Source organism: Sus scrofa, chromosome 8 (genome assembly GCF_054392235.1).
Source record: "Sus scrofa isolate SSC_HxYL_T2T_F1_AM1 chromosome 8, Sscrofa_HxYL_maternal_Yorkshire_Landrace_v2.0, whole genome shotgun sequence".
NCBI classification, from domain to species: Eukaryota; Metazoa; Chordata; class Mammalia; order Artiodactyla; family Suidae; genus Sus; species Sus scrofa.
In genome coordinates this window covers 73,215,548-73,242,953 of record NC_139390.1, presented here as the reverse complement: position 1 = coordinate 73,242,953, position 27,406 = coordinate 73,215,548, and the positions used below count along the sequence as shown (strand labels likewise).

The 27,406-nt window shown below is 36.4% G+C and overlaps 1 protein-coding gene across 23 annotated transcripts; it reads left to right on the top strand.

Annotated features, from left to right (window-relative positions):
- SULT1E1 (sulfotransferase family 1E, estrogen-preferring, member 1) lies at positions 1 to 26,603 on the top strand. Of its 23 annotated transcripts, XM_084970926.1 has the most exons (11): positions 1 to 96; positions 1,697 to 1,813; positions 3,663 to 3,838; positions 5,733 to 5,920; positions 10,118 to 10,279; positions 12,557 to 12,682; positions 13,462 to 13,559; positions 17,329 to 17,455; positions 19,604 to 19,698; positions 23,856 to 24,036; positions 25,520 to 26,600. In XM_084970926.1, exons 5-11 carry the CDS (start codon positions 10,129 to 10,131, stop codon positions 25,630 to 25,632), a joined length of 891 nt encoding a protein of 296 aa, XP_084827052.1. In that variant the 5' UTR covers positions 1 to 96; positions 1,697 to 1,813; positions 3,663 to 3,838; positions 5,733 to 5,920; positions 10,118 to 10,128; the 3' UTR covers positions 25,633 to 26,600. The 23 variants fall into 23 exon arrangements, with proteins under 23 accessions (XP_084827052.1, XP_084827054.1, XP_084827051.1 ...); XM_084970928.1 differs by lacking the exon at positions 3,663 to 3,838 and having other exon boundaries at positions 23,856 to 24,014; XM_084970925.1 differs by lacking the exon at positions 3,663 to 3,838.
- Positions 26,604 to 27,406: the final 803 nt, after the last annotated feature.

Genomic DNA, 27,406 nt, shown 5'->3' with positions numbered 1-27,406 from the left:
AGAGTACCCGTCTTTTTTGCAGGTTGAAACCTGAGTGGGGATTTGAAGAAAAGTGAATTAGCTCGGCCAGTTTCTTTTAGAGGATCATCCAAACAGGTTGTATTTCTATCATTGTTGCTAAAATTAATATTTGGAGGTTAGCCGTAGGAAATATAGAATGCAAATATATATTGAGAAGCAGTTAAAGAGAGAATAAATCTTTTTATCAATAGCTAATACTGTAAGGCATCTGAAAGCTTTTTAAATCACTGGTTTATCAGTAAAAATATCTTGCATTTATACAATGCTTTACTGTTTGAAGAGTTTTGACATAAAACTACAGTATCATAGTTGCCTTGTAAATCCTGCATGGTTGGACACATTCTCCATTTGACACATTCTCCACTTCTCCATGAGAAAAGAAAGCAAGCAAAGCAGAAAAGTCAGAGTGGAGAGTAAATTCTGGTTAGATGTTTACTTCTGTGAACTATGTCAGAAGCAGTCTTTTACTACCAGGGGCCTTGCAGATATTACTGTTACTTTTAAGTGAGATACATCAGATAAACAAGAGAAGAAATCCAAGTCCTTGCTAAGTCATTAACAGGTGGACTATTGGCAGGATAGTAACTATTTTATCTGGGAATACTTAGTGGCACTAGAGATCCCCGAGAAATTTCATTAAATAATTCAATAATTGCATTTAATGAGGATTTTCAAGCATTTTCTGACGTAGCACTCTGGTTCTGGGTAGAATGAAATACAAAAGGGTTTTCTCTCCTTTCAAGCACTGTGCTGAAATCCAAGTAAGTGGAGGAGGGTGAGGCCTAAGTGAACACTTTGTATCTACCTCACCCTGTTTTCCAACACTTGTCCCTGGGCCTGGCAGCAAGATAGAAACTCAAACATTGATGAAAAGCAGATAGGGTGTGGGTGGAGATATGCTCAGCAGACCAGCTCAGCAGGATGGGGCTGAAGAACAGGTGCTGTGAAACTTCAGGAAAAAAGTTAACATAAAACGAGAAACAGAGACATTTATCTTAAGTTAAGGTGGGAACCAGGGGACTCAAGGTCTCAGGGACCAAGAGCCCTGCCTCAAGAAACCACACTGCTCTTATTGTGCTCTTTAGGATGAGGTCAAGTGAGGAGGGGCTTTGGGTGGAGGATATAGGGTTTGTTTACTATTTTATAAGTTCTTTTATTATTTTAAAAGCCACTTAGCTGGTAGAAGGTTAAACTTTTACTCTGACCTTTAGACACATAACAATCATTTGCTTTTGGGTTAGCTATCTATGTATAGCATTCCAGAGAATCCTCACTGTGCTTCCACAAATGGCATGCCTATTTGTGGCAACCCAGCATGCCTAGGTTTGCACCTTGGTTCTCTTGGCTAATGCGTATTCTGCTAATGACCACTCATAAACCACTTGGCCAGGAGGTTCCTCTTTCTCTTATTCTTTAGAGGACACATCATGCTTGTGCAAGCAGCATGCCAATCTAGACCAACGCGTTATGTCCTCATTCAGCTGACCCTATGAGCAGCTTATGCCTTTAGGTCTTTGTTCTTAAGCTTAAGTCATTTACTAGCACTGTGACTGTTTTTCTAGCAGGAAGATGGGATAAAGTAGTAAAGTAGGACAAGATGGAGTTTTCAGTAAAGAGGCTAAGAAAATACTGTAGAAACAAGTCTTGTGACATCTTCCCCTTTTTGTTTTTGCAGGAGGACAAAAGTAGATCTTGCAACTTCTTTTTTCATTACTTCTTGGATCGCTCTCTTCGTGCATCCTTAGATGCGATAGAAACCAAAGTAAAGACAGCTAGGACCAAATTATTTAGAGTGAGAGGCTTTCCTTCTCTTCTTAGATTTTTGGCTTCTTGGGTTAGATGTTTGATCTGACCCCAAGTGGGAAGATGAGCCCTTCGGGTCTGTGGCAGTGACACACGAGTTGGTGTCACAGACATTGCTGCTATATCCATGGTGGGCAGCTCTGGATCCCAAATCATGAATCTGGGTCTCTTCAGTATGTTCTTGTCTATCATCCTTCTTCTGGGGTCCGGAGTGGAGGGATACTTCATGGGCTCGTTCATGATATGGTTTGATTCTTCTTGATGGAATCCAAACAGGTTGTAATTCATGACCTGGTGAAATACAAGCATATCCCCTACCCCATGTAATAAGTTTTCCCAGGGACCAGAAGTTTGTTAATGGAACCTGCCACCAAATCAAGGGCTGTTCATCCTGAGAAATGTTAATCTTATTTTGTTCTGTATTAAAGTGTCTTTCTGCAGCCGTTTTTTTGGTCAGAGGCCAAATTTTAAAAATTTAAAGTGAATAAGGTTTTGTTTAAAAGTGTTTGTTGTGACTTAACTATTTCTGTGTCTCCCCCCCTTTTTTTTTTGAAGAGCCTGTTTTATATATAAATCGGCTCATTCCACAATAGCCTGTCTTTGGTGGTTGTAAGGGAGACCAGTGGAGTGAGCAATATGCCATGTATCCAGGAATATTTTAAGTTGAGAACTGATATAAGCTGGACCATTATCAGTTTTAATTGCTTGTGGCAGGCCCATGACTGCAAAACAGGCATATAAATGATGAATAACATGTTTAGCAGATTCACCAGATTGAGCAGTAGCCCAAATAAATTTAGGGTAAGTGTCAATATACACATGAATAGATGACAATTTTCCAAAAGATGAATAATGAGTACCATCCATTTGCCAGAGAGCATTTGGGGCAAGTCCCCTAGGGTTAACTCCAGGCTCAGATTGAGAAGGATTGTTAGTTATTTGACATGCAGGACATTGACGGACAATTGTCTTAGCTTTAGCCCATGTTATTCCAAATCTCTTTTTAAGGCCTCGAACATTTACATGTGTTAAATCATGAAAATGTTGAGCTTCTTGTAACACGGTTGTCACCAGTCAATTTCTTTATTTCCTGCAACTAGAGGCCCAGGTAAGTTAGTATGTGCTCCGATGTGAGTAATATAAAATAGATATCTTCTTTCCCTTAGGACAGTTTGTAATTCTGTAAACAAGTCAAATAACAAGATAGGTAAATTTTGTTTAATGGTAGCGGTTTCAATCATTTTGGCAGTATGAACTACATATGCTGAATCAGAAAGAATATTGATTGGCTTAGGATAGTCCCTCAAGGCATGGATTACAGCAGTTAGTTCAGCTTTTCCAGACATTTGTACACAATGAGTTGGATCTTTTAGGGTAAGTTGTGCCATCAGGTCCAGGTACAGAGACAAAGATTTTTGTGACGTTATTGGGAAGATAAAGCCACTCAAGAGTATTTTCTAATTGCATCAATATTCCCATGGGAGAATGAGGAGAAGGTATAATTACCAACTGAATGGGATGTTTTAGATTGACCCGACATAGTTGGGAGTTTTGTATTTTACTTTCAGTCTTTTTTAGTTCCTCTTCCACTTCCACAGTTAGAGAGCCGGGGCTGTTTAATTTAGAATCTCCCCTAAGTAAGGAGCAAATATTTGTCGATTCATTTGTAGGAATCCTCAAACAAAGTCGGAGCAAATTAATATCTCCTAACAGTTTTTGTAAATCTTTTAATGTAGAAGTTTGATCTCTTTTTAATTCTACCTTTTGAGGGTGAACAGTGGTACATTCAACCACAGTTCCCAGATATTGATATGGACTTTCCATCTGAATCTTTTCAGGAGCAATAATCAATCCTGCTCCCTTTAGACAGGATTGCAAGCATGGAAAAACCTCAGTCAGCTTCTCCTGAGAGGGTGCAGCACAAAGTATATCATCCATATAATGAACAATATAGCATTTAGGAAATGGTTGTTGGCCTGGCTCAACAACTGAAGCCACATAATACTGACACAAGGTAGGGCTGTTTAACATACTTTGAGGCAGGACCTTCCTTTGATAATGCTTTCTAGGGGCTATATTGTTTATCACTGGCACTGAAAAAGCAAATTTTTCCCTTTCTTCTGGGTGTAAAGGAATTGTGAAAAAGCAGTCTTTTAAGTCCAGAATAATTAACAGCCAGTTAGCTGGTATCATACTAGGGGATGGGAGGCCTGGTTGAAGGGCACCCATAGGCTGAATTACAGCATTTACTCCTCTTAAATCTGTTAACAATCTCCATTTTCCTGATTTTTTTCTGTATAACAAACACTGGCAAATTCCAAGGAGTAAAGGATTCTCCTGTATGGCCCCTCTCTAATTATTCTTGGACAAGGTCATTTAAAATCTTTAATTTTTCTGAAGAAAGAGGCCACTGCTCAACCCAAACCAGTTTTTCTGTAGTCCATTTTAATCGAATAGGTTCAGGAGCATCATAATTATTTTTACAAGCAGTGGCCAGTAATGAAAAGGCCGAAGCTCTGTGAAAGGAAGGTCGGGCTCATGGAGGAGGGCAACATTGTTTTATAGTATGTCCTGTCTTGCCAAAATTAAAACATTTTTCTGAAAATTTGTCTTTAACCTTTAAATTAGCCATTGCTTGGGCCAGCATTGAGGACTTAAAGGACTCTGTCCTCACTTCCTGACAGGCTTTAATATATTCAGCAATGTTAGCTTTTCCTTTTAAAAGTCCTATGGCCTTTTTGCAATCAGTATGTGCATTCTCATATGATAACAATTGAAAAATAGTATCAGACACCTCAGAGTTAGTAATTTTTCATTTTAATGCCTCTTGTAAAAGAGCTAGAAATTCAGTATAAGGTTCCTTAGGGCCCTGTAGGATCTTTTGAAAAGAAGTATTTATTTGACCCTTAGATTCAATTTTATCCCATGCTGTTAAACAACATTGTCTAATCTATTCAATGGCCAAGTCATTCATTCTCATTTGATTTTGAAGATTACTCCAAGGACCAATCCCTAACAATTGTTCCATTGTAATTGGAAGATTTTGAGCCTGATTACAATTAGCAGTAATTTGGGCATGATCTTGCTACCAAGACTTAAACTGTAAATATTCACTAGGTGATAGATAGCACAGCATGGGTTAAATTATGCCAATCAGCAGGAATCATATGATTTCCTTCAACTACTCCCTTCATGATTCCTTTTGTAAAGGGAGAATTAACACCATAGTTTTGAATGGCCTGTTTTAATTCTTTAAGAATTTTAAAAGGAAAGGGCTTATGAATGAACTCATAAACTCCATCAGGCTTGGCGGGATCGATACCTAGAGCCACTGTCTCCCTGACAATTACTGGAAAGCCTAGATGTATGGTGTCCAAATTGCCTTCCCTTCAAGCCTGTAAAATTCCCTGTTGGCACCTTCTAGTAACAATAATAAACAGCCCAGACTATGTCCTCAAAAGAATAAGAGAAAGAGGAACCTCCTGGCCAAGTGGTTTATGAATATGCATTAGCCAAGAGAACCAAGGTGCAAACCTAGGCATGCTGGGTTGCCACAAATAGGCATGCCATTTGTGGAAGCACAGTGAGGATTCTCTGGAATGCTATACATAGATAGCTAACCCAAAAGCAAATGATTGTTATGTGTCTAAAGGTCAGAGTAAAAGTTTAACCTTCTACCAGCTAAGTGGCTTTTAAAATAATAAAAGAACTTATAAAATAGTAAACAAACCCTATATCCTCCACCCAAAGCCCCTCCTCACTTGACCTCATCCTAAAGAGCACAATAAGAGCAGTGTGGTTTCTTGAGGCAGGGCTCTTGGTCCCTGAGACCTTGAGTCCCCTGGTTCCCACCTTAACTTAAGATAAATGTCTCTGTTTCTCGTTTTATGTTAACTTTTTTCCTGAAGTTTCACAGCACCTGTTCTTCAGCCCCATCCTACTGAGCTGGTCTTGGCAAGTGACACCCAACGTGGGGCAGGCAGGCATGAAGAACGAAGGACCGTGACGACAACAGAATTTTTATTCACTAGAAGTGCTGTGGAGCCCTGAGAAGAAGGGAGGAATTTTGGGTGACTACGCTAAAGAAATCCTGCAGGTACGTTCCCTCTCTCAGGTATTTACAGGGTAACATGGGAAATAAGGTAATTGCAGGAAAATATAGTCCTTACATTTTTTTGTTAGGACAACTTAAAAAAGGGGGTGCAAAAACAAGTGGAAATAAGCTTTTGGAACTTTTTCAGACTATTGAGAAACATGGTGACTGGTTTCTTACATTAGAACGTTATATTTTAAAATACGGGAGACAGTAGGAACAGAACTTAGGATATTACATGATGAGGGTGTTCCAATTCCTGTGTCCATTTGGAGTGGCTGGAGCTTAATTAAATCAGTTTTAGAACCTCTACAGACCACGGAGGACCTAGAGGAGGAAGAAGGGAGTTTACACCTTTGTTGGAGGAACCTAAAAATGCAGTCCCTGAACAAAATTATCATAGAGAATATTTGGCTTCTGAGCCTTTGGCTCCAGTTTTTGATTTTGATATTCCTCAATTGTCTCCTATTAGGAGTGAGGTGACGAGGATTCGTCAAGCCTCTACTTCTAGGGTTGTAAAGAAAATGAGCGTTATCCCTGAACACCATCTAGCATCTTCCACAGAGAATCCTCACAAAAACGGCATGCCTATTTGTGGCAACCCAGCATGCCTAGGTTTGCACCTTGGTTCTGTTTGCTAATGCATATTCTGCTAACGACCGCTCATAAACCACTTGGCTATGAGGTTCCTCTTTCTCTTATTCCTTAGAGGGCATATCATGCTTATGCAAATGGCGTGCCAGTCTGCACAGGTCCGGCGTGCCTAGACCAATGCATCATGTCCTCATTCAGGTGACCCTATGAACAGCTTATGCCTTTAGGTCTTTGTTCTTAAGCTTAAGTCATTTACTATAGCACTGTGACTGTTTTTTAAGCAGGAAGATGGGATAAAGTAAAGCAGGAAGATGGGATAAAGTAAAGCAGGACAAGATGGAGTTTTCAGCAAAGAGGCTAAGAAAATATTGTAGAAACATGTCTCGTGACAGAGATGGGGGAAAGAAGAGGGGGAAATGAAGACTAAAGAGAAGGAAAATATTTCTTCCTTCAATTGAATCACAGTTGTAATCATTTTTTGTTAAGCTTTTCTAAACAGCAGTAGCCTAAATACTCAGGACATAAAATTGACAATTTCTAATTGAAATATGTCTTTTGAGAAAGAAGAAAGCCACTAGAGGTGACTCTACATTGCAATGTGAGATAATTTATTAAAAGAAGTTAAACAAAGCAAAAGATCACCTTGTTTAACTCTTAGATTAAAATTGAAGGGTCAGTCAGAAGCCAGCCAAACATTTAATGATACATGTTTAATAATAAATACTCTCCATCGACTATAAGCCAATTCTTACAACTTTGGCAGGATACCAAAAAAGTCATTCCTATGAATAAACACATTGATAAGCAGAGCAACAGATTTTCTTTTTCTTTTTTTTTTTTTTTTTTGTCTTTTTGCTATTTCTTTGGGCCGTTCCTGCGGCATATGGAGGTTCCCAGGCTAGGGGTCGAATCGGAGCTGTAGCTGCCAGCCTATGCCGGAGCCACAGCAACGCGGGATCCGAGCCGCGTCTGCAACCTACACCACAGCTCATGGCAACGCCGGATCGTTAACCCACTGAGCAAGGGCAGGGATCGAACCCGCAACCTCATGGTTCCTAGTCGGATTCGTTAACCACTGCGCCACGACGGGAAATCCAGAGCAAAAGATTTTCATACACATTTTTCTTATCTGAACATTAAAACATTTCTACAAACCATTAAAAAGTTAAAGAGCTGCAATGAAAAACCACACATAACCTTCAATTTATAAATCTATAATAAATTACACACTATATATCAGTTAGGAAAAAACAATACTCCTGATGGACAAAGTTGATGGACAAAATGGTTAAAATAACCAATAAACATAAATATAAAAACATGAACAATTATAGCTATGAAATACTGATTTCAAAAATATAATTCAGTTATGAAAACTACAACAAGTAATTTCTGATACTGATGGTGAAGTGAGAAAATAAGTTTCATAGACTATGCAAATTTGTACACAGTTTTAGTGATTTCTTAAAAATAATTGCCATTATCTCACATGTGTATACGTTATATTGGCAATTCCATTGTCACTGCAAAGGTAAGTGTGAAAATACATATGCTTGAAGGCATTCATTGCACTACTACTTATACTGAAAAAAATCAGGAAATACAGGGATTCCCAACAATAAAGAATAATATCACCTATGTTACAGCCATGCTATAGATTGCTATGTATCACTTATGAAAATAAAAACAGAATTTATGTATCAACACCAAAATATATTCACATCATATAGGTAAGTGTAAAAATAGATTACAACAAATGAATATAAATCATAATACACATTAAACTAAATACATAAGTATAGATTTTACATATACTTAAATTTTGGAAGCATAAATATAACGCTAATAGGAATGAGCATTTCTTTTGAGAGTAGACTAAAGAGAGCACTTTCATTTTCTCTATATTGTTTAATTTTTTCAAAAATCGTGCCAAAAATAAGTGCGTACATGTTTACCTAAATGCAAAATGTGTGCACATTTATCCTTCCATTTGTCTTTCCGGTAAGACAAGCATGGTTCCACCGTCAAGGAGTTTCCTGCAGGACAAACTTAACCTAACTGATAATGATGTCTGCTTTTTCATAGAGCCCTGTGACATGAATAAGATTTTAAAATAAAACTTTTCAAATCTGGCACAAAATAAGTATCTGATAAATAACATCCATTTTCTTTACTCTGGTGGTTGTAGAAAGAGGAGAAAGGCACTTTTTTTCTACAGAAAGGCCAGATAGCAGGCTATTTTCATATTCAATCAATAGTAATTTAACTCAAAAGATAATGGGGAAACCATTACCGGAAGAAGCTTAGAAGCTTTCAGTATAAGTCTATGGTCTAATTACTTGGTTGGTTTGATTTGTAGGACACATCTTTCTAAATTTTACCATCAGTTATTTATTCCTTTAGGTTAATGCATTTGTTACAGTATTGACCAATTTCATTTCTTCATTATAATACATTTCTCATGCATTATAGGAAAAACATTAGGTGGCTAAAAGAACTATTGTCTTCAAGAAACTCCTGTTATTGTACACATTTTCTGAAAAAGACAATAAAAGCCACAGTGGTAACAAATGTGTTAGTGTATAACAACTTACCGGACAGCTTTTTGGGTAAAGGTGGATAAAAGGGAGACCCTAGAAGGCTAATATCAAAGGACAGCTTTTGTTGAGATGCCATATCACGAATTCAGAATGGAGTAAGTTGAGGGGGGTGGGAGGATAAGGTAGTGAAAGAAGTTGAAAGCCAATAAAGGAACGTTTACTTAATTAAAAATTCTAAGACTAACCCTGAACATGAAATACATTGTCATAGGATCAGGAGATGAATTATCAATGATAACCATCATGTGTAACTTTGATTTTCACACAAGTCATTCAATTGGAGTGTTTAAGTAAAAGAGAGAAAAGTACAGGCAATATAGGGATCAAAGAGGAACCCTCAAGAATCCAAGAATCCATGTCTTAGACATATTCATTACAGCATCATTAATTTCATCTTCTTTTTAATATACTCAGCAAGCACTGGATTTTTTTCATTAAATGAAACATGTTCAGGAACAAAGGAAACTCAAATTTTGATATCTAGTAATAACTATCAAATATGACTATCCATCTTTGTTATTTAATGTACACATTAAAGAATGGAAGTGCTTCTTTGTCAAAATATTGTTGCATTTTCTCATTGCAGATATTGTTGCATTGTCTTTATCTGCATCAACAATTTTTTTATTAAAGTATAGTGCTCCCACTAATTTTTGACAGAGAAATCAAATGCTCTGTTTTCATTCATCATAGAATTCTTATGTACAAATATTATCTATATAAATATAATAAAATAAATGTATCACAGATTTTGTACATAATTTTAAAGCATTTTACTTCATTGTGCTTTGTACTTTTACTTGTTAGACATATCTCATTATAACGGTTAGACACTCTTAAAGCACTAAGGCTATGTTAATATTCTTTTTTAATATGACTTTATCCCATGTACTAAACAGCTAAGAAATGTTAGACAGCCAAGAGAAACTCAATGTACAGAGCTATCATTAATGTTAAAACATTTTAAAATACATACAAAGTAGAAAAAACACTTTTTTTCTTTCAGTATATCACTCCATGATGAATTCTTCCAAATCAGCCTATTTAGATTACTTTGGCAGAATCCATGGAATTCTACTGTATAAAAAATTTATCGAATATTGGAATGATGTGGAGACATTTGAGGCAAGACCAGATGACCTTGTCATTGTCACCTATCCCAAATCTGGTACGTTTCTTTGTTATATCAAACTTGTCTTCTTTTTACCTAGAAATGACAAACCCACTTAAGTGGTAAATATTAAGCAGTTCACTTCTTCCATACTCATTCTCTAAATTAACTAAGGACAGATATAACTGTTTTGGTATAGACATAGAAAGAGTAGCTTATTATAGCTTTATTCTAAGACCACAATCAGTACCTATAACTCAAGCAGCACAATGACAAATGGATATTGTTGGCCACTTTAGAAAATTAGCTAGTATAGGTGGATGAACATAGAACCATAACTAAAATTTAAAACTATCCAATGTATTTACCTTAATGTCATTATTTTCTTTGTGGTATAGACAAAGTATAAACAATTTTCACAGATTGAAAAAAAGAAAACCAAAATATTTTCAGCTAACTAGCTCCTTGTTTTTAAAGCCTAGCTCTAAAACCCTATTTATTTATTTTAATTTAATTTTATATTACTTTAGTTTATTTTATTTATTATTTTTTTTGGCCTTGCCACCTGCATGTGGAATTTCCCGGGCCAGAGATCAAACCCAAGCCACAACCATGACACAGCTGCTGCAATGACAATGCTGGATCCTTAACCTGTTGTGCCACAAGAGAACTCTTCTAAAACTCTATTTTTAAGTAATATCCCCCCCCCCCAAAATTAGCTCTGCTCTTAGTCCTACTTCTGGAGTCTTATAGATGTTTAGAAATTTGAAAAGTGCAATCTAGACTTCTCTATCTGGATATTTCAGTTAACACTTAAATATATCACACACTAAATGAGTCTTTGGCTACTCTACTCCAAAGTGTTCCTCTGCTTCTCTTCCCTGCCTGGGACAATATCAGGCACTGAAGAGGACACCTGAGAACTATTCCAGGGTCCCACGCTCCATCAATCACAGTGTTTTGCCCACTTAGTCTTAAAGGTAAGATCACAGTCAGTGATCAGAGTCACTTAAAGATCACAGTCAGTCTCCTCCAAGTCTCCTGTCACCTTGTAAGTGCCTTATTGGCCCCTAACTTCCTTGTTTTATTTACTCTGCCACAAGAGTAATACTTGCAAAACATAACCCTGATATCTTGCTTTCTTGTTTAATGTACATCAATTTAAACTTTCAGGAAACAACTCCATCAACTAGTATGAACTTCAGGGCTTTTTAGGTGTGGTGTCTGCTTGCCTCCCTCCACCCATAATACCCTCAGGCAGAGGTCTGATTTAGGCTTGATAATCTCTATCCAATTCTTTTCCTCACCTTTACTGTTTGTAAACAACTGGCCTTTGATTTAAAACAAAGACAGTACTTCTGTCTGGTAGAAGCCTTCCCTACCTTACAAAACTGGTGAATTGAATGCCAGATGCTATAATTTGTTAAGGCTGAGATCAATTACCATGTTCTCTTGAAGGCATTTCTTGTGGAAACCTCACAGCAGCAGTAGTATGCAAAGTCCCTCCTTTGGAGTCCTTTAAAGTCTCTGTGCCCACCCATATTACAACATTAAAAGAAGTGTTGGGAGTTCCCCAAGTGGCTCAGTGGTAACAGACCTGACTAGCATCCATGAGGATGTGGGTTCGATCCCTGGCCTCGCTCAGTAGGTTAAGGATCTAGAATTGCCATGGGCTGTGGTGTAGGTTGCAGATGAGGCTCAGATCCCATGTTGCTGCGGCTGTGGTGTAGGCTGCTAGCTGCATCTCTGATTTATTCCCTAGCCTGAGGACTTCTTTATGTTGCAGGTGTGGCCCTAAAAAGCAAAAAACAAACAAAAAACAAGAAGAAAAAAAAGTATTGTAATTATTGAGCATTGTTTCTTATTCTTCAGAGGGCCTTTGACTGTCATAGACTAAGAAACCAGATTTACTCTTTTCTATGTGTTCTGAACCAGGATTCAAACTGAGGCATAAGAAGCTATCCAAAGAGATCTGTGGTTGAAAGCATGCTTGAGGGTGTCACACATTACTCAAGCTTCTTTACTTTTTTATACAAAAAAATTTAGATCCAAAACTGTTGGCAGCTTGCACAATGTCATAACTCATCGTGAGCAAATTCAGCTTTATACTATAAGTGTACCTTATTACAATGGTCATCCTTACTGATTGAGACCATGTTTGGATCTTCTAAGATAAAATATTTGAGGAAATATTTATGGTGTCTGGTGGCTATTCCTACACTGTTCAAATAATATTGCATTGGTAATTTTCTACTTTATCCAAATATAAATCCATTACTTCAACCATCAGCCATGCATGGCCAGTGGGAGACTCAAGTTTGTTTAATTTTCCAGGCACAACGTGGGTTAGTGAAATTGTGTACATGATTTATACAGAGGGCGATGTGGAAAAGTGCAAAGAAGATACCATTTTTAATCGAATTCCTTACCTGGAATGCAGAACTGAAAATGTAATGAATGGTAATGCTTAAATTATTTTTAAAGGCGACATACATAATTTTAATATGTGGATTTAAGAAATGCAAGGAAAGAGACTGTGAGCCAAAGTGGCAAATTAGAGCTGTGTCTTCTACGGAGGAAAGAATGCAAACTTAAATCTTGGTAACATGGCATAGCATATGCTTGGAAGAGAGTGAATAAGGATAGTTCTGATCTGCTTTCTGCAGAGTCTAGTAATATGTGCACATTTATCTCTCTATGGGATGTAGGCAACAATGCTTTAAATACTAGGAAAATATCTCTAAATTTTTCAAGGATATATGCAAAAAGATATTTGTCACAGATTCTTTTAATATTGTGAAAAATTAAAAAATGTAAATGTTAACAGCAAGAATTAAAAATGGTATAATAACATTGAAATCATTAAACATGTTATGATATATGTTTCTTGATATTGCAGTATTGGTATAATAGATTGAGAAAAAATGCAATTAGAAGATATTAAACATTTCGTGTGTGTGTGTGCGTGCATGTGTGTGTGTGTGTGTGTGTCGTATGTGGATGGTTGTGAGTCTGGGCATATACATATATTTTGTATGGAAGGGTGCTTACCAAAATGTTAATAGGGATTTTTTTCAAAGTGATCTGTTTTTTCTCTATAATTTTCTTGATTTAAATCACGAAATTTAATTCATTTAAATATAGAATACACAGTTACTTCTATTTTTAAAAATCTATAAAAATTCATATCAATCTTTATAATTTTGAAGTTGTCTGACTTTTGGTTTTTTAAAAATTAGGAGTAAAACAATTAAAACAGATGGCATCTCCTAGAATAGTGAAGTCTCATCTGCCACCTGAGCTTCTTCCAGTCTCGTTTTGGGAAAAGAACTGTAAGGTAAAAGGGTCAAGTGTTCCTAGAACTTCATCCAACTCAAAGACATTTTAAAATCCCCAATTTAGGTAACATCCTGAATGTACTTTATACACACACGTTTATTTATCCCTTCATTTACTCTGTAGACATTTAAAAAATGTGGGTCATTCTCAGCATAGTCAGAGAATCTAGACTTCAGTTTCAACTCCAGTGGTGATTCTGAGAAAAACAGGTAAATTTGCTAAGCTCTAGTTTCCTCCTCTGTGAAGGAAAGATAATAATAGCATTCCTGATAAAGTTGAAACATTATTTAAGTGATCAACTAAAATTATGCCTGAAACATGCTTAACATAGTACCTAGCACTTTCTAAACAATGTAAGTAGCTACTTTTGTATTTGTTGTCATTGGTTGTATTGAATACATTCTTTTTACAAACCATGTGCTTGGCATGTGAGGCATAACAACCTGGAAAAGGATAAACCAGAGAATAATGATGTAATAATTATTTACTGAGTGCCTATCATGAGCCAGCAGTATAACAATTAGCCTTGTCTTCATGGACTCATGGGCCATGGCAGGCCTGGGGGGTAGGGGAGTAAACAGTAAGGAAGGTGTTATAGGTTAAATAAGAGAACAATCCTAGCCCAGACATGGAGGGCAGAGAAGGCGTGCTGTCCAGGAGCAAGTAACAGCTCAGCTGATATATGAAGAAGGCATAGGAGATGGTCTACACAATCCCAGAGGCAACCCCCAGGGGGGACATAAAACCAGTTTAGCTGGAAGGCTGAGTGTCCATACTGGCTGGATGAGTAAAGGGAGGTAAGCTGAATTTAACTAAAACAGGTATTGAAGCCAAGTGAGGAAGTTTGGGCTCCACTTTGATAGTGAGGAGTTATAGCTATATTAAGCTACAGATGGTATAATCAAGTTTGCTTTTTAGAAAGAATAATACATCCAATCCTAAAGTGCAGGCAAAACACTGTATTAGATCACTGAAACTGTTCCTCAAGATCTTACTAGCTTTATTAGGACGCACTATAACCCATACTAAACAAGATATTAAAGTGATATATACAGTCATTAGTGACAAAAAAGTTGATAGCAGAGCCATGAAACACCTCCATTTTGTACTCTGACATAACTTGGCATATGCGACCTTTTTTTTTTTTTTTTAGATCCATGGTGCAAAGTTTGGAAGATCCCAATGTTTTTTGTTTATTTGTTTTCTGTCATCATAAGTAATACTAGAAAGACCACATATATCCTGCTGAAATTATTCCATATATAAAGGCCCTCTCCTGAGTAAATACTATTTATGGAGTTCCCGTTGTGGCGCGGTGGAAATGAATCTGACTAATGTTCATGAGGCTACGTGTTTGATCACTGGCCTCATTCCGAGGGTTGGGGATCCAGTGTTGCTGTGGCTGTGGTGTAGGCCAGCAGCTGTAGCTCCAATTCAGCTCCTAGCCTGGGAACTTCCATATGCTGCAGGTCCGGCTGTAAAAAAAATCCCCAAAAACTATTTATGTATTTCCCCGGGAATGCGTCATACCACTTTTTTCAAGAGATTTGGCCCAAATTGCTTTTTCTTTTTTTCTTTAAAGAATGGGATGTAGCCACAATGTTTTAATTCTTAAATGAAAATAGTTGCTCTACCTTTACAATTGCCCCGTTCTTCACAAAACTGCTTATTATCTGAGAGGTCATCAGAGAAGAGGAAAGAGTTGGACAGATTCACATCCTGACTACTTCCAGGTTCACCAGGGGACAAGAAGGCAGATGAACTATTAGTAAAAGATGTTTGGAGTGTTGGACTAGAAACATGAAAGAAAAGGAACGAGCTAATAGATAAACAAGGTCAATAAACTTGGAAACTTGGAGCCACTGCAAAAGAGGTATATTCTTGATAAGAAAGAAGGTCGAAGCAGGACTTTCTTGGAAGACAACACTGTGCTCAAGGATGAGGAAGGTTTCTGAACCTTTGGGTACTGACAAATTTCAAGATTTGGTAAAAAGTGGTGCTGAAGTAAAATAGAGGTAACGATCAATGACTACAAGAAGATAGAGAATCAGATAAATTTTGCACACAGATAGCTAAAATTGTACAGCCTGATGCAAAGTTTTGGAGTGGAGAGTAATATAATGAGGCAGGTGTTCAAATTTTTAATTAAAGCAAGGGAATGACCACAGGCTTAAAAAATTCCTTCAGCTGGGAGACAAATGAATCAGGGTGTTTTCAAGTGTAGGATTTGAATATAGATTCTGATCTCAAGTGATTTGTGTGTAAACTAGAAACACTGACTTGAGAAGACCTAGATTTTCAATGAAGGCAGGAAGAGAACTGCAGGGCAAAGTAGGGAATAGAATAGGATCTTCCAAAATGGAGATAAGATAAACCAAGGGGAACAGAGGGGCAGAGGGTTTACTTTTGCTTCCCCCTTCCCCTATCTTGAGGGATAAAATCTTCCTAGGGGACCTGGAACTAAACTTTAAATATGAATAGTATTTTGAGATGCAGAGACTATTCAAGACAGAGGGAATAACATGAATAAAGGAAAGGGATGAAAATTATGAGGTACATTTGTGAGTACAGTGGCAGAGTTCCATTCAGATAATAGACAAAAGGGACTAGGGAGAGGTGTAATAAGATTGGGAAATGTCAATATGGCCAACAGTAGCTTTGGTAAGAAAAGAAAGTTTGTTTTTTTGTTTTTCTTTGTTTTGTTTTGTTTTTTGCCGCAGTATTTGGATCTTTTTAGAGGGGGAGCTTAACACTGGAAACCATACTTCTTAGAGTAAACAGAATGATTTTTTAAAACCTGTTTGAAAATGTAGAAACTTGAGCAAGACAAGTTAGTGAGCCTAATCATATCCAGTGAAGAGTGGAACGTCTAATGTAGCCTTTGTTCTTGGTGTTGCTCAGGTGACTGAAGGTGGAAGTGGAAGACCATAGCGATGTTGGTTCACATTTGCAGGTCTTTTCCTATAGCATTGAGTGTCAGACCTAGAAAGGTCATACAAATCTGATCCAATTTGTTAAGTGGATAAAAAATTTAGGTCCAAAATGATTGGTGCTTTACACTAGATGTTAGAACTTAGTGCCAGAATCATCTAAAACCAAGTCTTCCTGACTTGTAATTTATTGATGTTTCCTTTCTATATAAGATAGAAACTCAACAAGGTAGGGGGGAAGAGTATATATATATGTATATATATATACACACACATACATATATAGATTGACATCAATGATCAATGTGCATTTAAAGAGAACCTCATAAACATTTTTTTGTTTCATTTTGTTTTGTTTTGTTTGCTTCAAGATTGTGAGTAGGAAAATGACAGGACTTTTTTTTTTTTTTAATTAGTATGCAGAATAAAGGCCAGGGGACTTTATTTTTGACTGAATGATTTACCAAATCCTTTACTCTCGTTGATTTATTCTCAAAGATGTATTCTGACTTAGCTTCAGTTTACTTTCTTCACTTATAAATTGGGGATAATGATCTGTCTCATCCAATTTATGTCAGTGGAATTTGAGATACTCAAACGAGGTAGTAAATGTGAAAATGACATAAAAATGTAAATAACCAACACTGAACAACAATACAAAAGATGTCACTTCAGATTATTGAAGGAGTTTTCTTCTTTATCATTTTATATGTCATATATTTTCTACAACAAATGCATATTATATTTACAGTTGAAAACAAATATTTTCTTTCTGAATCTTGCTGACACTATGATTGAAAAATATTAGATGATTTAATTCTGATTCCATCTTCTTAGATCATCTATGTTTGCCGGAATGCCAAGGATGTGGTCGTTTCTTATTACTATTTCTTTCTAATGGTGACTGCTAATCCGGATCCTGGTTCTTTCCAAGATTTTGTGGAGAAGTTCATGGATGGAGAAGGTAAGAAGAGTTTCTTTCCTCTGAATTCTTTCAAGGTAAATGAAGCAAGACAAATGACATCTGTGGGCAAAAAGTTTGCTGTCTGTTCTTTGATCTTTAATTAAAACACAGAAGTTTTTGAAGCCCTTGAACTTTAGAGCCCTTGCTCTAAAGTTTCCTGATATGGATGACAAATTGCAGAATCTGGTACTCCAGTTCAAAACCTATAAATAAGAGTTCCCGTCATGGATCAGTGGTTAATGAATCTGACTAGGAACCATGAGGTTGCAGGTTTGATCCCTGGCCTTGCTCAGTGGGTTAAGGATTGGCATTGCTGTGAGCTGTGGTGTAGGTCGAAGACGAGGCTTGGATCCCACGTTGCTGTGGCTGTGGCTTAGGCCGGTAGCTACAGCTCCAATTCAACCCCTAGCCTGGGAACCTCCATATGCTGTGGGTGTGGCCCTAGAAAAGACAAAAAGAAGACAAAAACCTATAAATAAGCATATAGATGTGTATGTGTATGTCCAATTCTCTCATTTCTTTTTACTAGAGAAATATATCACAGTGTGTCATAACAACTCCATTGAACAAGGGAGAATGAGGATCAAGGAGAAATGTGTTTCTAAGGAAAATTTCATTTATTATATGGGGCCAGAATGCAAAACAAACAAGCAAACAAAAAACAACAGAATATCTGCAAAGTTCTGACTCCTTCCTTTCACTGTAGAGTCCGAACAGTTCAACTAGATTTCTCAGAGCAGACCAAGAGCTGCTTGAGCAGAAATTCTGGGAAATGGTGCTTTTTAATTTAACTTCAGACTAAAGCAGCTGAGTATTCAGATTTGAGAGAGGGTTCAAGAAAGTCTAAAGAAGGCCGCTGTGATCCTGTAGTAATAATTGTAAGGAAAGAGAATAAAAATGCCATTTTATATCCACAAAAGAAGTGTCGTATATATGCTTTATGCTTGTTGCTACATTTTGCAAAATTTTGTGCTCAAGCATCATGAAGAAACTCTATAACTCTAGATCATTGAAACCTGCATTGTAAGGCAGATAATGCTATACCTCTGAAAAATGGATGAATCTGATCACTGTGAAATCATTATATGCCCTTTTCCATAAAGAAACAAATTAACAAAACAGAAACAGACTCACCCACAGCTACAGAGATCAAGCCAGCCTTTACCAGAGGGGAGAAGGATGGGGGGAGGGGCAAAATAGATGAAGGGGATTGATAGATACAAACAGCTAGTGGTAAAATAAATAAGTCACAAGCAAATAATGTGCAACGTAAAGAATATAGTCAATATTTTATAGTAACTTTATGGTGTGTAATCCATTAAATATTGCATCACTATGTACACTATTATAACTACTATCATATTGTAAGTCAACTATACCTAAATAAATAAATTAAATAAATAAATAAATAAACTATCACTAGGTCAAAGAACAGAAGCGGTTTGCAATGATTTAAAGCAAAGCAGGGTACTTTGACTCACATCATTATATCATCATGTCAGCTTTTTAACGGGTGAAACACTTGCATGTTTGCAAGAGAAAATGAAGTAAGAGAAAGAAAGAAACAGTATTTGGTCATATTACATCACCTCCAAAAATATTCTAATTTTTTAGAGTATGAATGACAGACACTAAGGTCCCTAAGAGAACATTGTTTACCATTTAAGCTGCATGTAGTGCAAGAAAATATTATATTGCTGCTAGCTTCACTTGCCAAAGCTAGTTTGTAAATAGTAAAATGAGACCTGGACTGAATTCTGGTCATAGGATGTTGATAGTTCCACTATTTCAACTCTTTTCACCAACAATGTGATTTTACACTCACTCTCTCCAACACAGACACACACAGACACACCCCAGTTTCAAAAATGCTCTCATAAGCTCTGAATCAAAAGAGTGGGATATGTCCTTCCCTTTTCCTCTGAGCCATAAATCCTGTCATAATAATGAAAGTTCAGAGTATATTTCTGTACATAGATTATTCAACAGGCTTTGCTCTCATGCAGCAGAAAATTTTGCGTAAGATGCACAGCGGATCTCTAATTCACATTCCGTGATCACTTACTTATATTTCTTTTTTGCTACTATTGTTTGAACACTCATAAAGATGATGCTATGTCCTCACATTGTTTTTATCTCTAATTTTAGTTCCTTATGGTTCCTGGTATAAACATACAAAATCCTGGTGGGAAAAGAGAACGAATCCACAAGTGCTGTTTATTTTCTATGAAGACATGAAGGAGGTGAGAGATTTAAAACATGTGGCAGCTTAGTAATGCTCAAAATGTTAGAATTTGACAATGCTAGATATAAAATTCTGCTTTTAAATAAATGATGCAGCCAATTCCAAAATTCACAATAATCCAGATACTTTAGCATAGATGGGAAGCTAGTAAATAAAAACATTCTGTAAATGAAGACATTTAAATTCATCTCAAAAATTATCAAAAAGTTGAAAGAACTTGAGTTAATAAAACAAAAAAACAATAAACACACACATACATATGGGCAAGAAGAGTCAGCTGATCTCCAAATTCATAGATGCTGGAATTATCAGACAAGGACAAGGACCATAAAATAACTATGCTTTGTATATTTAAAGAAATAAAAGAAGAAATTAAAAATTTTACAAAGAAATCAGGGGTTACTAAAATTGGCAAAGCAGGTTTGAAAAAAAAATCAGCAACATAGAATTTCTAAAATAATTAAAAAAATTAAAACTAGAAAATTATAAGGTGATTTAAATAAAAAGATATGACTGTAGTGAATTAGTAATGTAGAAGATTATGTGGAAGTTCCGTAGACTGTACCACAGTAAGATAAGTAGAAAACTTTACAAGGAGACTAATGAATATGTAGGATAGAGTGATAAGGTCTCATATATATCAACTCAAACTTCCAGAAGGAGAATGTACAGAGAATATAGAAACAGCCATATGCAAAACTATGATGACATCACAATTTCTTCATTATCTAGTTTTTTTTTTTTTCCTAGCCACATTAGTAAAAAGGGTAATTCAAAATAAAAAGTACTATGAGGTGCCATTTCATACCCACCAGACTGACAACTTAATAGGTCTGACACTCTTGTGGCACAGGGGGTTAAGGATCCAGTGTTGTCACTGTAGTGGCTCGGGCCACGGTTATGGTACAGTTTCTACCCCTGACCAGGGAACTTCCACATGCCGTGGTTCCCACCTCCCCAGATTAAAAGTATGACAATAATAAATGGTAGTGAGAATGGGGATTAGTGAGAAGTAACACATTTCTGTCTTTTTTTTTTTTTTTTGGCCTTTTCTAGGGCCGCTCCTGTGGCATATGGAGGTTCCCAGGCTAGGGGTCCAATTGGAGCTGTAGCTGCCGGCCTACACCAAAGCCACAGCAACACCGGATCCGAGCGTCGTCTGTGACGTACATCACAGCTCACGGCAATGCCGGATCCTTAACCCGCTGAGCAAAGCCAGGGATGGAACCTGCAACCTCATGGTTCCTAGTCAGATTCATTAACCACTGAGCCACGACGGGAACTCCAACACATTTCTTTTTTTTTTTTTTTTTTTTTTTTATATGACTGGGTCACTTTGCTTTATTTATTTATTTTATTTATTTATTTATTTTGTCTTTTGTCTTTTTGTTGTTGTTGTTGTTGTTGCTATTTCTTGGGCCGCTCCCACGGCATATGGAGGTTCCCAGGCTAGGCGTTGAATCGGAGCTGTAGCCACCAGCCTACGCCAGAGCCACAGCAACGCGGGATCCGAGCCGCGTCTGCAACCTACACCACAGCTCACGGCAACGCCGGATTGTTAACCCCCTGAGCAAGGGCAGGGACCGAACCCGCAACCTCATGGTTCCTAGTCGGATTCGTTAACCACTGCGCCACGACGGGAACTCCTCCAACACATTTCTGATAAGAGGATAAAAATATACAATTTTGATCATTATCTAGGAAGAGAAAACATGCATATAAAGGTGAAATTCCATTAGTAGGTATAGGCTCTTGAGAAACACTGGCTTGTGTGTCTTGAGTTATATGAACAGCGATCTTCATAGCAGGATTCTCCATGACCATAAAAATTGGGATCAAACCAAACACATATACCTTCAAGAATAAAGACATGATATATATTATTATTGTACAATTAAATATTATATTTCAGTGAAAAGGAATACACTTCAAATGTGAACATCAGTTTGATGAAAACCAAACCATCCATTGTCTAGGACTACATACATGAGATTCAAATCTACAGAGTAAAGCACAGAATTGATTAAATCAGTTTCAGGATAGCAAGTTTGCTTGTTCTTGTTTGCAGAAATGGGAATGGCGAGTGAAAAGAATGCAGTTGAAAATTTGCAAATGGAAAAACTCAACCAGTTATGAATGTTTTGTTGCTTACACTGGGTAGTAGGTAACTGGTGCTGCATTCATTGTTATTCTTTAAGGTACATCTGGGCATTTATCAAATAATTTTTAAAAGAAAGACAAAACACTAGGGCATTTGATTAAGGGGTGAGAAATGTCTCTTCTCTCATCTTTATTAGCATCAAGAAAGCAATTGATCACATCTCTGCACAATTACTAAAATTCTGTGGTAGTAATTCTAAAGTTATTTTGATGAGGACATATTTAAAATAAAATCATGAGGTCTCACTGTATAGCACAGGGAACTATATCAGTCTCTTGGGATAGAACATGATGGAGGATAGTATGAGAAAAAGAATGTATATGTATATATATGAATGACTGGGTCACTACGCTGTACAGCACAAACTGACACACTGCTGTAAATCAACTATACTTTTTTTTTTTGGTCTTTTTGTCTTTTCTAGGGTTGCACCTGAAGCATATGGAGGTTCCCAGGCTAGGGATGTAATAGGAGTTACAACTGCTGGCCAGAGCCATAGTCACAGCAATGTGGGATCCAAGCCGTGTCTGCGACCTATACCACAGCTCAGGGCAACGCTGGATCCTTAACCTACTGAGTGAGGCCAGGGATTGAACCCAGAACCTCATGGTTCCTAGTTGGATTCATTAACCACTGAGCCATGAAGGGAACTCCTAAATCAACTATACTTTAATAAAAAATTTTTTTAAAACTGTAGAAAAAAGACCTGTGCAAGCATCAGGAAGTATTACCATTACAGTAATTAGGAAAAAGGATATATGAACAATGAATAAAGATGTTGTGAAAAGCATCAAAAAATACAATAAAATCATGAACATTATTTTAGAAACGATTATTATTTCTTTATGGAGTTTAACACGGAACAAATTTGAATGAGAAGCAGCCATTATCTGTAGTTTATTACATTATTTAAATTTGTGTTCTGTAACTAGAAAATTGAAGACAGAATTTAAAAGGCACATGAACAAAATTTATTAGTTAATCCAACTATTTTTCCCTCTTAAATTGTCTATGTCCATTTATTTCGTATTTTAGTGAATAATGGCCATGTTTATGTTTCTTCTCTATTTGAATGAATAAGAAGCAGAAGAGTAAGTTTTACTTCTGCAGTGTATCAGGTAGAAAGAGAAAAATACATTAATATTATATGTAGAGACACTACCTTTGTTGTGGAAAACAGATAAACAAATTAGAAAAGCATATGGGAATAAAGATATGGTACAATAGATTTATATGTGAATTTAAAGGGAGCAAAAATAGGGTTATCTAACTCAAAGTGGAATAGTCAAAAAATCATCCCAAAGGTGATACTTAAGGTGAATTTAGACAGGCAAGCTGTAATTTGTAGGACAGAAAATTAGAGAACAGCGTTCTGAAAAAGGGAACTATACCCCAGAGTAAAACAGTACAGTTGGTATTTAGAAGAGCTGCCTTGAATAATTAAGATGAGTAATAGGGTACACTACAGAAATGACTAGAGATGGGAATGTTTGTAGCTATTGTTCATAGACATCTAATGTTCCATGTTGAGCACTTAACTTTTTACCCCCTTTCTTAGTATTTCTGGTTCCTTTGCTTCTCTCTAGAGATACCAATAAATTAAAAGAAAAATAAAAGTTGTCTGTATATATTTTCAACCTAAAACTTGATCTGTTGTAGGGGACTGTAGTCTTTAAAAGCATAGATTTATATTCATAGACAGTATTTATTGAGCATATACAATGGATAGAGGACTAAAGCAAATATTTTATAAACATCATCTCAGTTTTTTAACAATCTGTAAAGCTTCTTTTATATTCTTCTATGAATGAGGAAAATTATGCTTAGAGAAGTTAAAAAATACCACTTGCCCAAGAAGTGTTTTTCTTGACCAGAAACCTACTTCAAAATCAGATGGGGGAATAAAAGTTTTTATTTCCATGTGTCTTTTTTTAATCCACAAAATAATGTACTCAATTTTAGTAATTGTCTTCAAAATATTTTTTTCTTCCTAGAATATCAGAAAAGAGGTGATGAGATTGATAGAATTTCTGGGAAGGAAGGCATCAGATGAGCTTGTGGACAAGATTATAAAACATACTTCATTCCAAGAGATGAAGAACAATCCATCTACCAATTACACAACACTTCCAGATGAAGTCATGAACCAAAAAGTATCTGCCTTTATGAGAAAGGGTGCGATAGTGATGTTATTTGCCTCTGTTGCTATAGGAAGTCGCAAGTTGAAATATTTATGGGCAGACACCTACTAGAGTCTATTCATGTCTCTGGACCCAGCTTGTTTTCTTCAGATCTGCTTCATATTTGAACACTCTCTTTGTTGAGTGACCAGTTCTGCAGAAATGTAAAATTAGTACTACTGTTAATACTATTCATACATTATTATTACTGAGGTTGATTATTTGTTATATGCAGCAAATTAAGAATGACCAGCAGGCACCCCAGCCTCAGCAATAGTATTAATACCACACTCCACTAACTGTTATTTATTAAGTCTTTGTGCCTTGGTGCTGCATCATACATATTATATAAATGGTAAATTCTATCTTTTCCTTTTTTTTTTTTTTTTTTTTTTTTTGTCTTTTGTCTTTTTAGGGCCACACCTGCAGCATGTGGAAGTTCCCAGGCTAGGAGTCTAATCAGAGCTGTAGCCGCTGGCCTGCAGCAGAGCCACAGCAACGTCAGATCTGAGCTGCATCTGCGGTCTACACCAACACCAGATCCTTAACCCACTGAACGCGGCCAGGGATCAAACCCACAACCTCATGGTTCCTAGTCGGATTCTTTTCCACTGCACCACAATGGGAACTCCCCTGAATTAATTCTTTTTTGAACTAGTTGAATGAATTGGAGATACTTGAATGGGATCCAGGTAACTGTGTCAGATAGGCGGCTAGATACGAAGACATAAGTTTGGATTTTAATGTTATCAATGTGAAGGTGATATTTAGCGTCTTTGGAGTAGGTCAAACATGGATCTCATTTTAGGATCCCCAATATTTCAGAAGTTAGAAAAGAAAAATTAAGTGAAATAGTATAACAGGTAAAAGTCAGAAATAAATTTTCTTTTTTTCTTTTTTGTCTTTCTTTCTTTTTCTTTCTTTCTTTCTTTCTTTCTTCCTTCCTTCCTTCCTTCCTTCCTTCCTTCCTTCCTTCCTTCCTTCCTTCCTTCCTTCCTTCCTTTCTTTCTTTCTTTCTTTCTTTCCTTCTTTCTTTCTTTCTTTCTTTCGTCCTATGGCATATGGCAGTTCCCAGGCTAGGGGTAGAATCGGAGCTGCAGCTGCCAGCCTACCCCACAGCCACAGCAACATCGGATCTGAGCCCCATCTGAGACCTTCTCTGAAGCTTGTGGCAACATTGGATTCTTAACCCACTGAGCGAGGCCAGGGATTGAACCAATATCCTCATAGACACTCTGTCAGTTTCTTAACCTGCTGAGCCACAATGGAAACTCCAAATTTGCTATTCTTTTTAACAATCAGGACAAATCCTTATTGGCACTTTTATAGTATTTATGGTATATATTTTATTTTTATAACTAAGGATTACAAGAATAAGACTTGATTAAGTGTTAAAGAAAATGATGAATATCAGGGAATTTCATTATTTTGTTTGTAAGACATAATATTCACTGTTTTCTCTTTCTCTTTTGTTACAGGGATTGCAGGAGACTGGAAGAATTACTTTACAGTAGCCCTGAATGAGAAATTTGACATTCACTATGAGCAGCAAATGAAGGGGTCTACACTGAAGTTACGAACAGAGATCTAGGAAAGTTTTTGTGGTTACATCTGAGATTAAAGTGTTATCACTTCTTACCTCTGTTATTTCAGACTGGTGGAGAATGAATCAGGCTAAAAAGATCATGGTTGAGTTCATGTGATTTTTGAGATCTTCATATCAAAAACAAGAAAGATTTTTTTACCTTGTTATCTGTTTTAATTTTGTTTCCTTTTTTACAAATATTGCAAAAATCTATAACCTGTGAGAATGATGTGGGAACACACAAATTGTTCAAGTTGTTAGAGCCTCATCGAAAATAACCAAGCATTCCAAATTCTTTAATTGTGTGATTACTTTTTTCCATTTATTGGTACATTTAGTATATACAACATACATATATATACATATACACATAAATATATATTAATAACTGAACATGGATTTTGAAAACCTTGTTGGAAAAAATTAAAGAATAATTAAATATGAGGGCATAACTAGATCTATTATTTCCTTCCTGATATTTTCTTTCACCTTCTGCAAAATGGCTTAATTTGGAATTTTATTTAGTCTAATGTAAATGTGAGGCATAACAGAACTGATTTCCAGATGTCTATAAATGATCCCAATGAGTGTTATTTATGCATAAATATCTCCAAATGATTTGAAATATTTATGTTCTAGAGTTCTTTCTGTTCTATAACAATACAATACAATGTTATAAATGTAAGCTCTGTAAACTAAAGTTTTTTTTAATGTATCTTTTTATGTATCTTTTTTTTATTACTCAAATGAATTTTATCACATCTGTAGTTGTATAATGATCATAACAATTTAATTTCACAGGATTTCCATCCCACAGCCCAGGCACATCCCCCACCCCCCAAACTGTCTCCTCTGGAGACCATAAGTTTTTCAATGTCTGTGAGTCAGCATCTGTTCTGCAAAGAGTAAACTAAAGTTTTAAAGAATGTGATATTTACCAGTAAAATAAAATAAAAACAAAAGTACAAGAAGTACAAGAAGCATTATTTATTTTTTTTATTTAAACAATATTTTTTTGTCTTATGTCTCCTATTTTTCTGTACTGTTTCTTTTTTTTTTCCTTTTTAGGGCCACACTTGTGGCATATGAAGTTTCCCAGGCTAGGGGTTGAATTGAAGCTACAGCCACTGGCCACAGCCACAGCCACAGCAAGGCCAGATGTGAGCCACATCTGCAACCTACACCACAGCTCACAGCAATGTTGGATTCTTAACCCACTGACCAAGGCCAGGAATAGAACCCGCAACCTCATTGTTACTAGACTGATTCATTTCCACTGCGCCACAAGGGAAACTCCTCTTTATTATGTTTATTCTAACAGTCAATACTTCCTTTCTCTAAATCAGAAGACATACAAGATTATGAAAAATTCAATATGGGTCTTTAGTAGACTATGGCCTCCTTAATTCCTAAATTCAAAGGTCAAATCTAGGGAGAAATTTATGTATTCTTATTTTTGGAGAAGAGTCTAGGGATTTTTCAGCCACTGCACAATAATTATGATCTTTCAGAATCATTGCTAACATTGCAATGCATTTTACAAAAATCAAAGAGTCCTGAAAATTATTAAGATTTTGTTGGATTTGGATTGGTAACTAGACTCTCATTCTCTGGAGGGAACGATTGTTATTTATCTTTAAATACCCATTTTGTCATGAAATTTTTTTTTTTTTTTTTTTTTTTTTTGGTCATTTTGCCATTTCTTGGGCCATGCCAGTGACATATGGAAGTTCCCAGGCTAGGGTTCTAATCAGAGCTGTAGCCCCAGCCTACACCACAG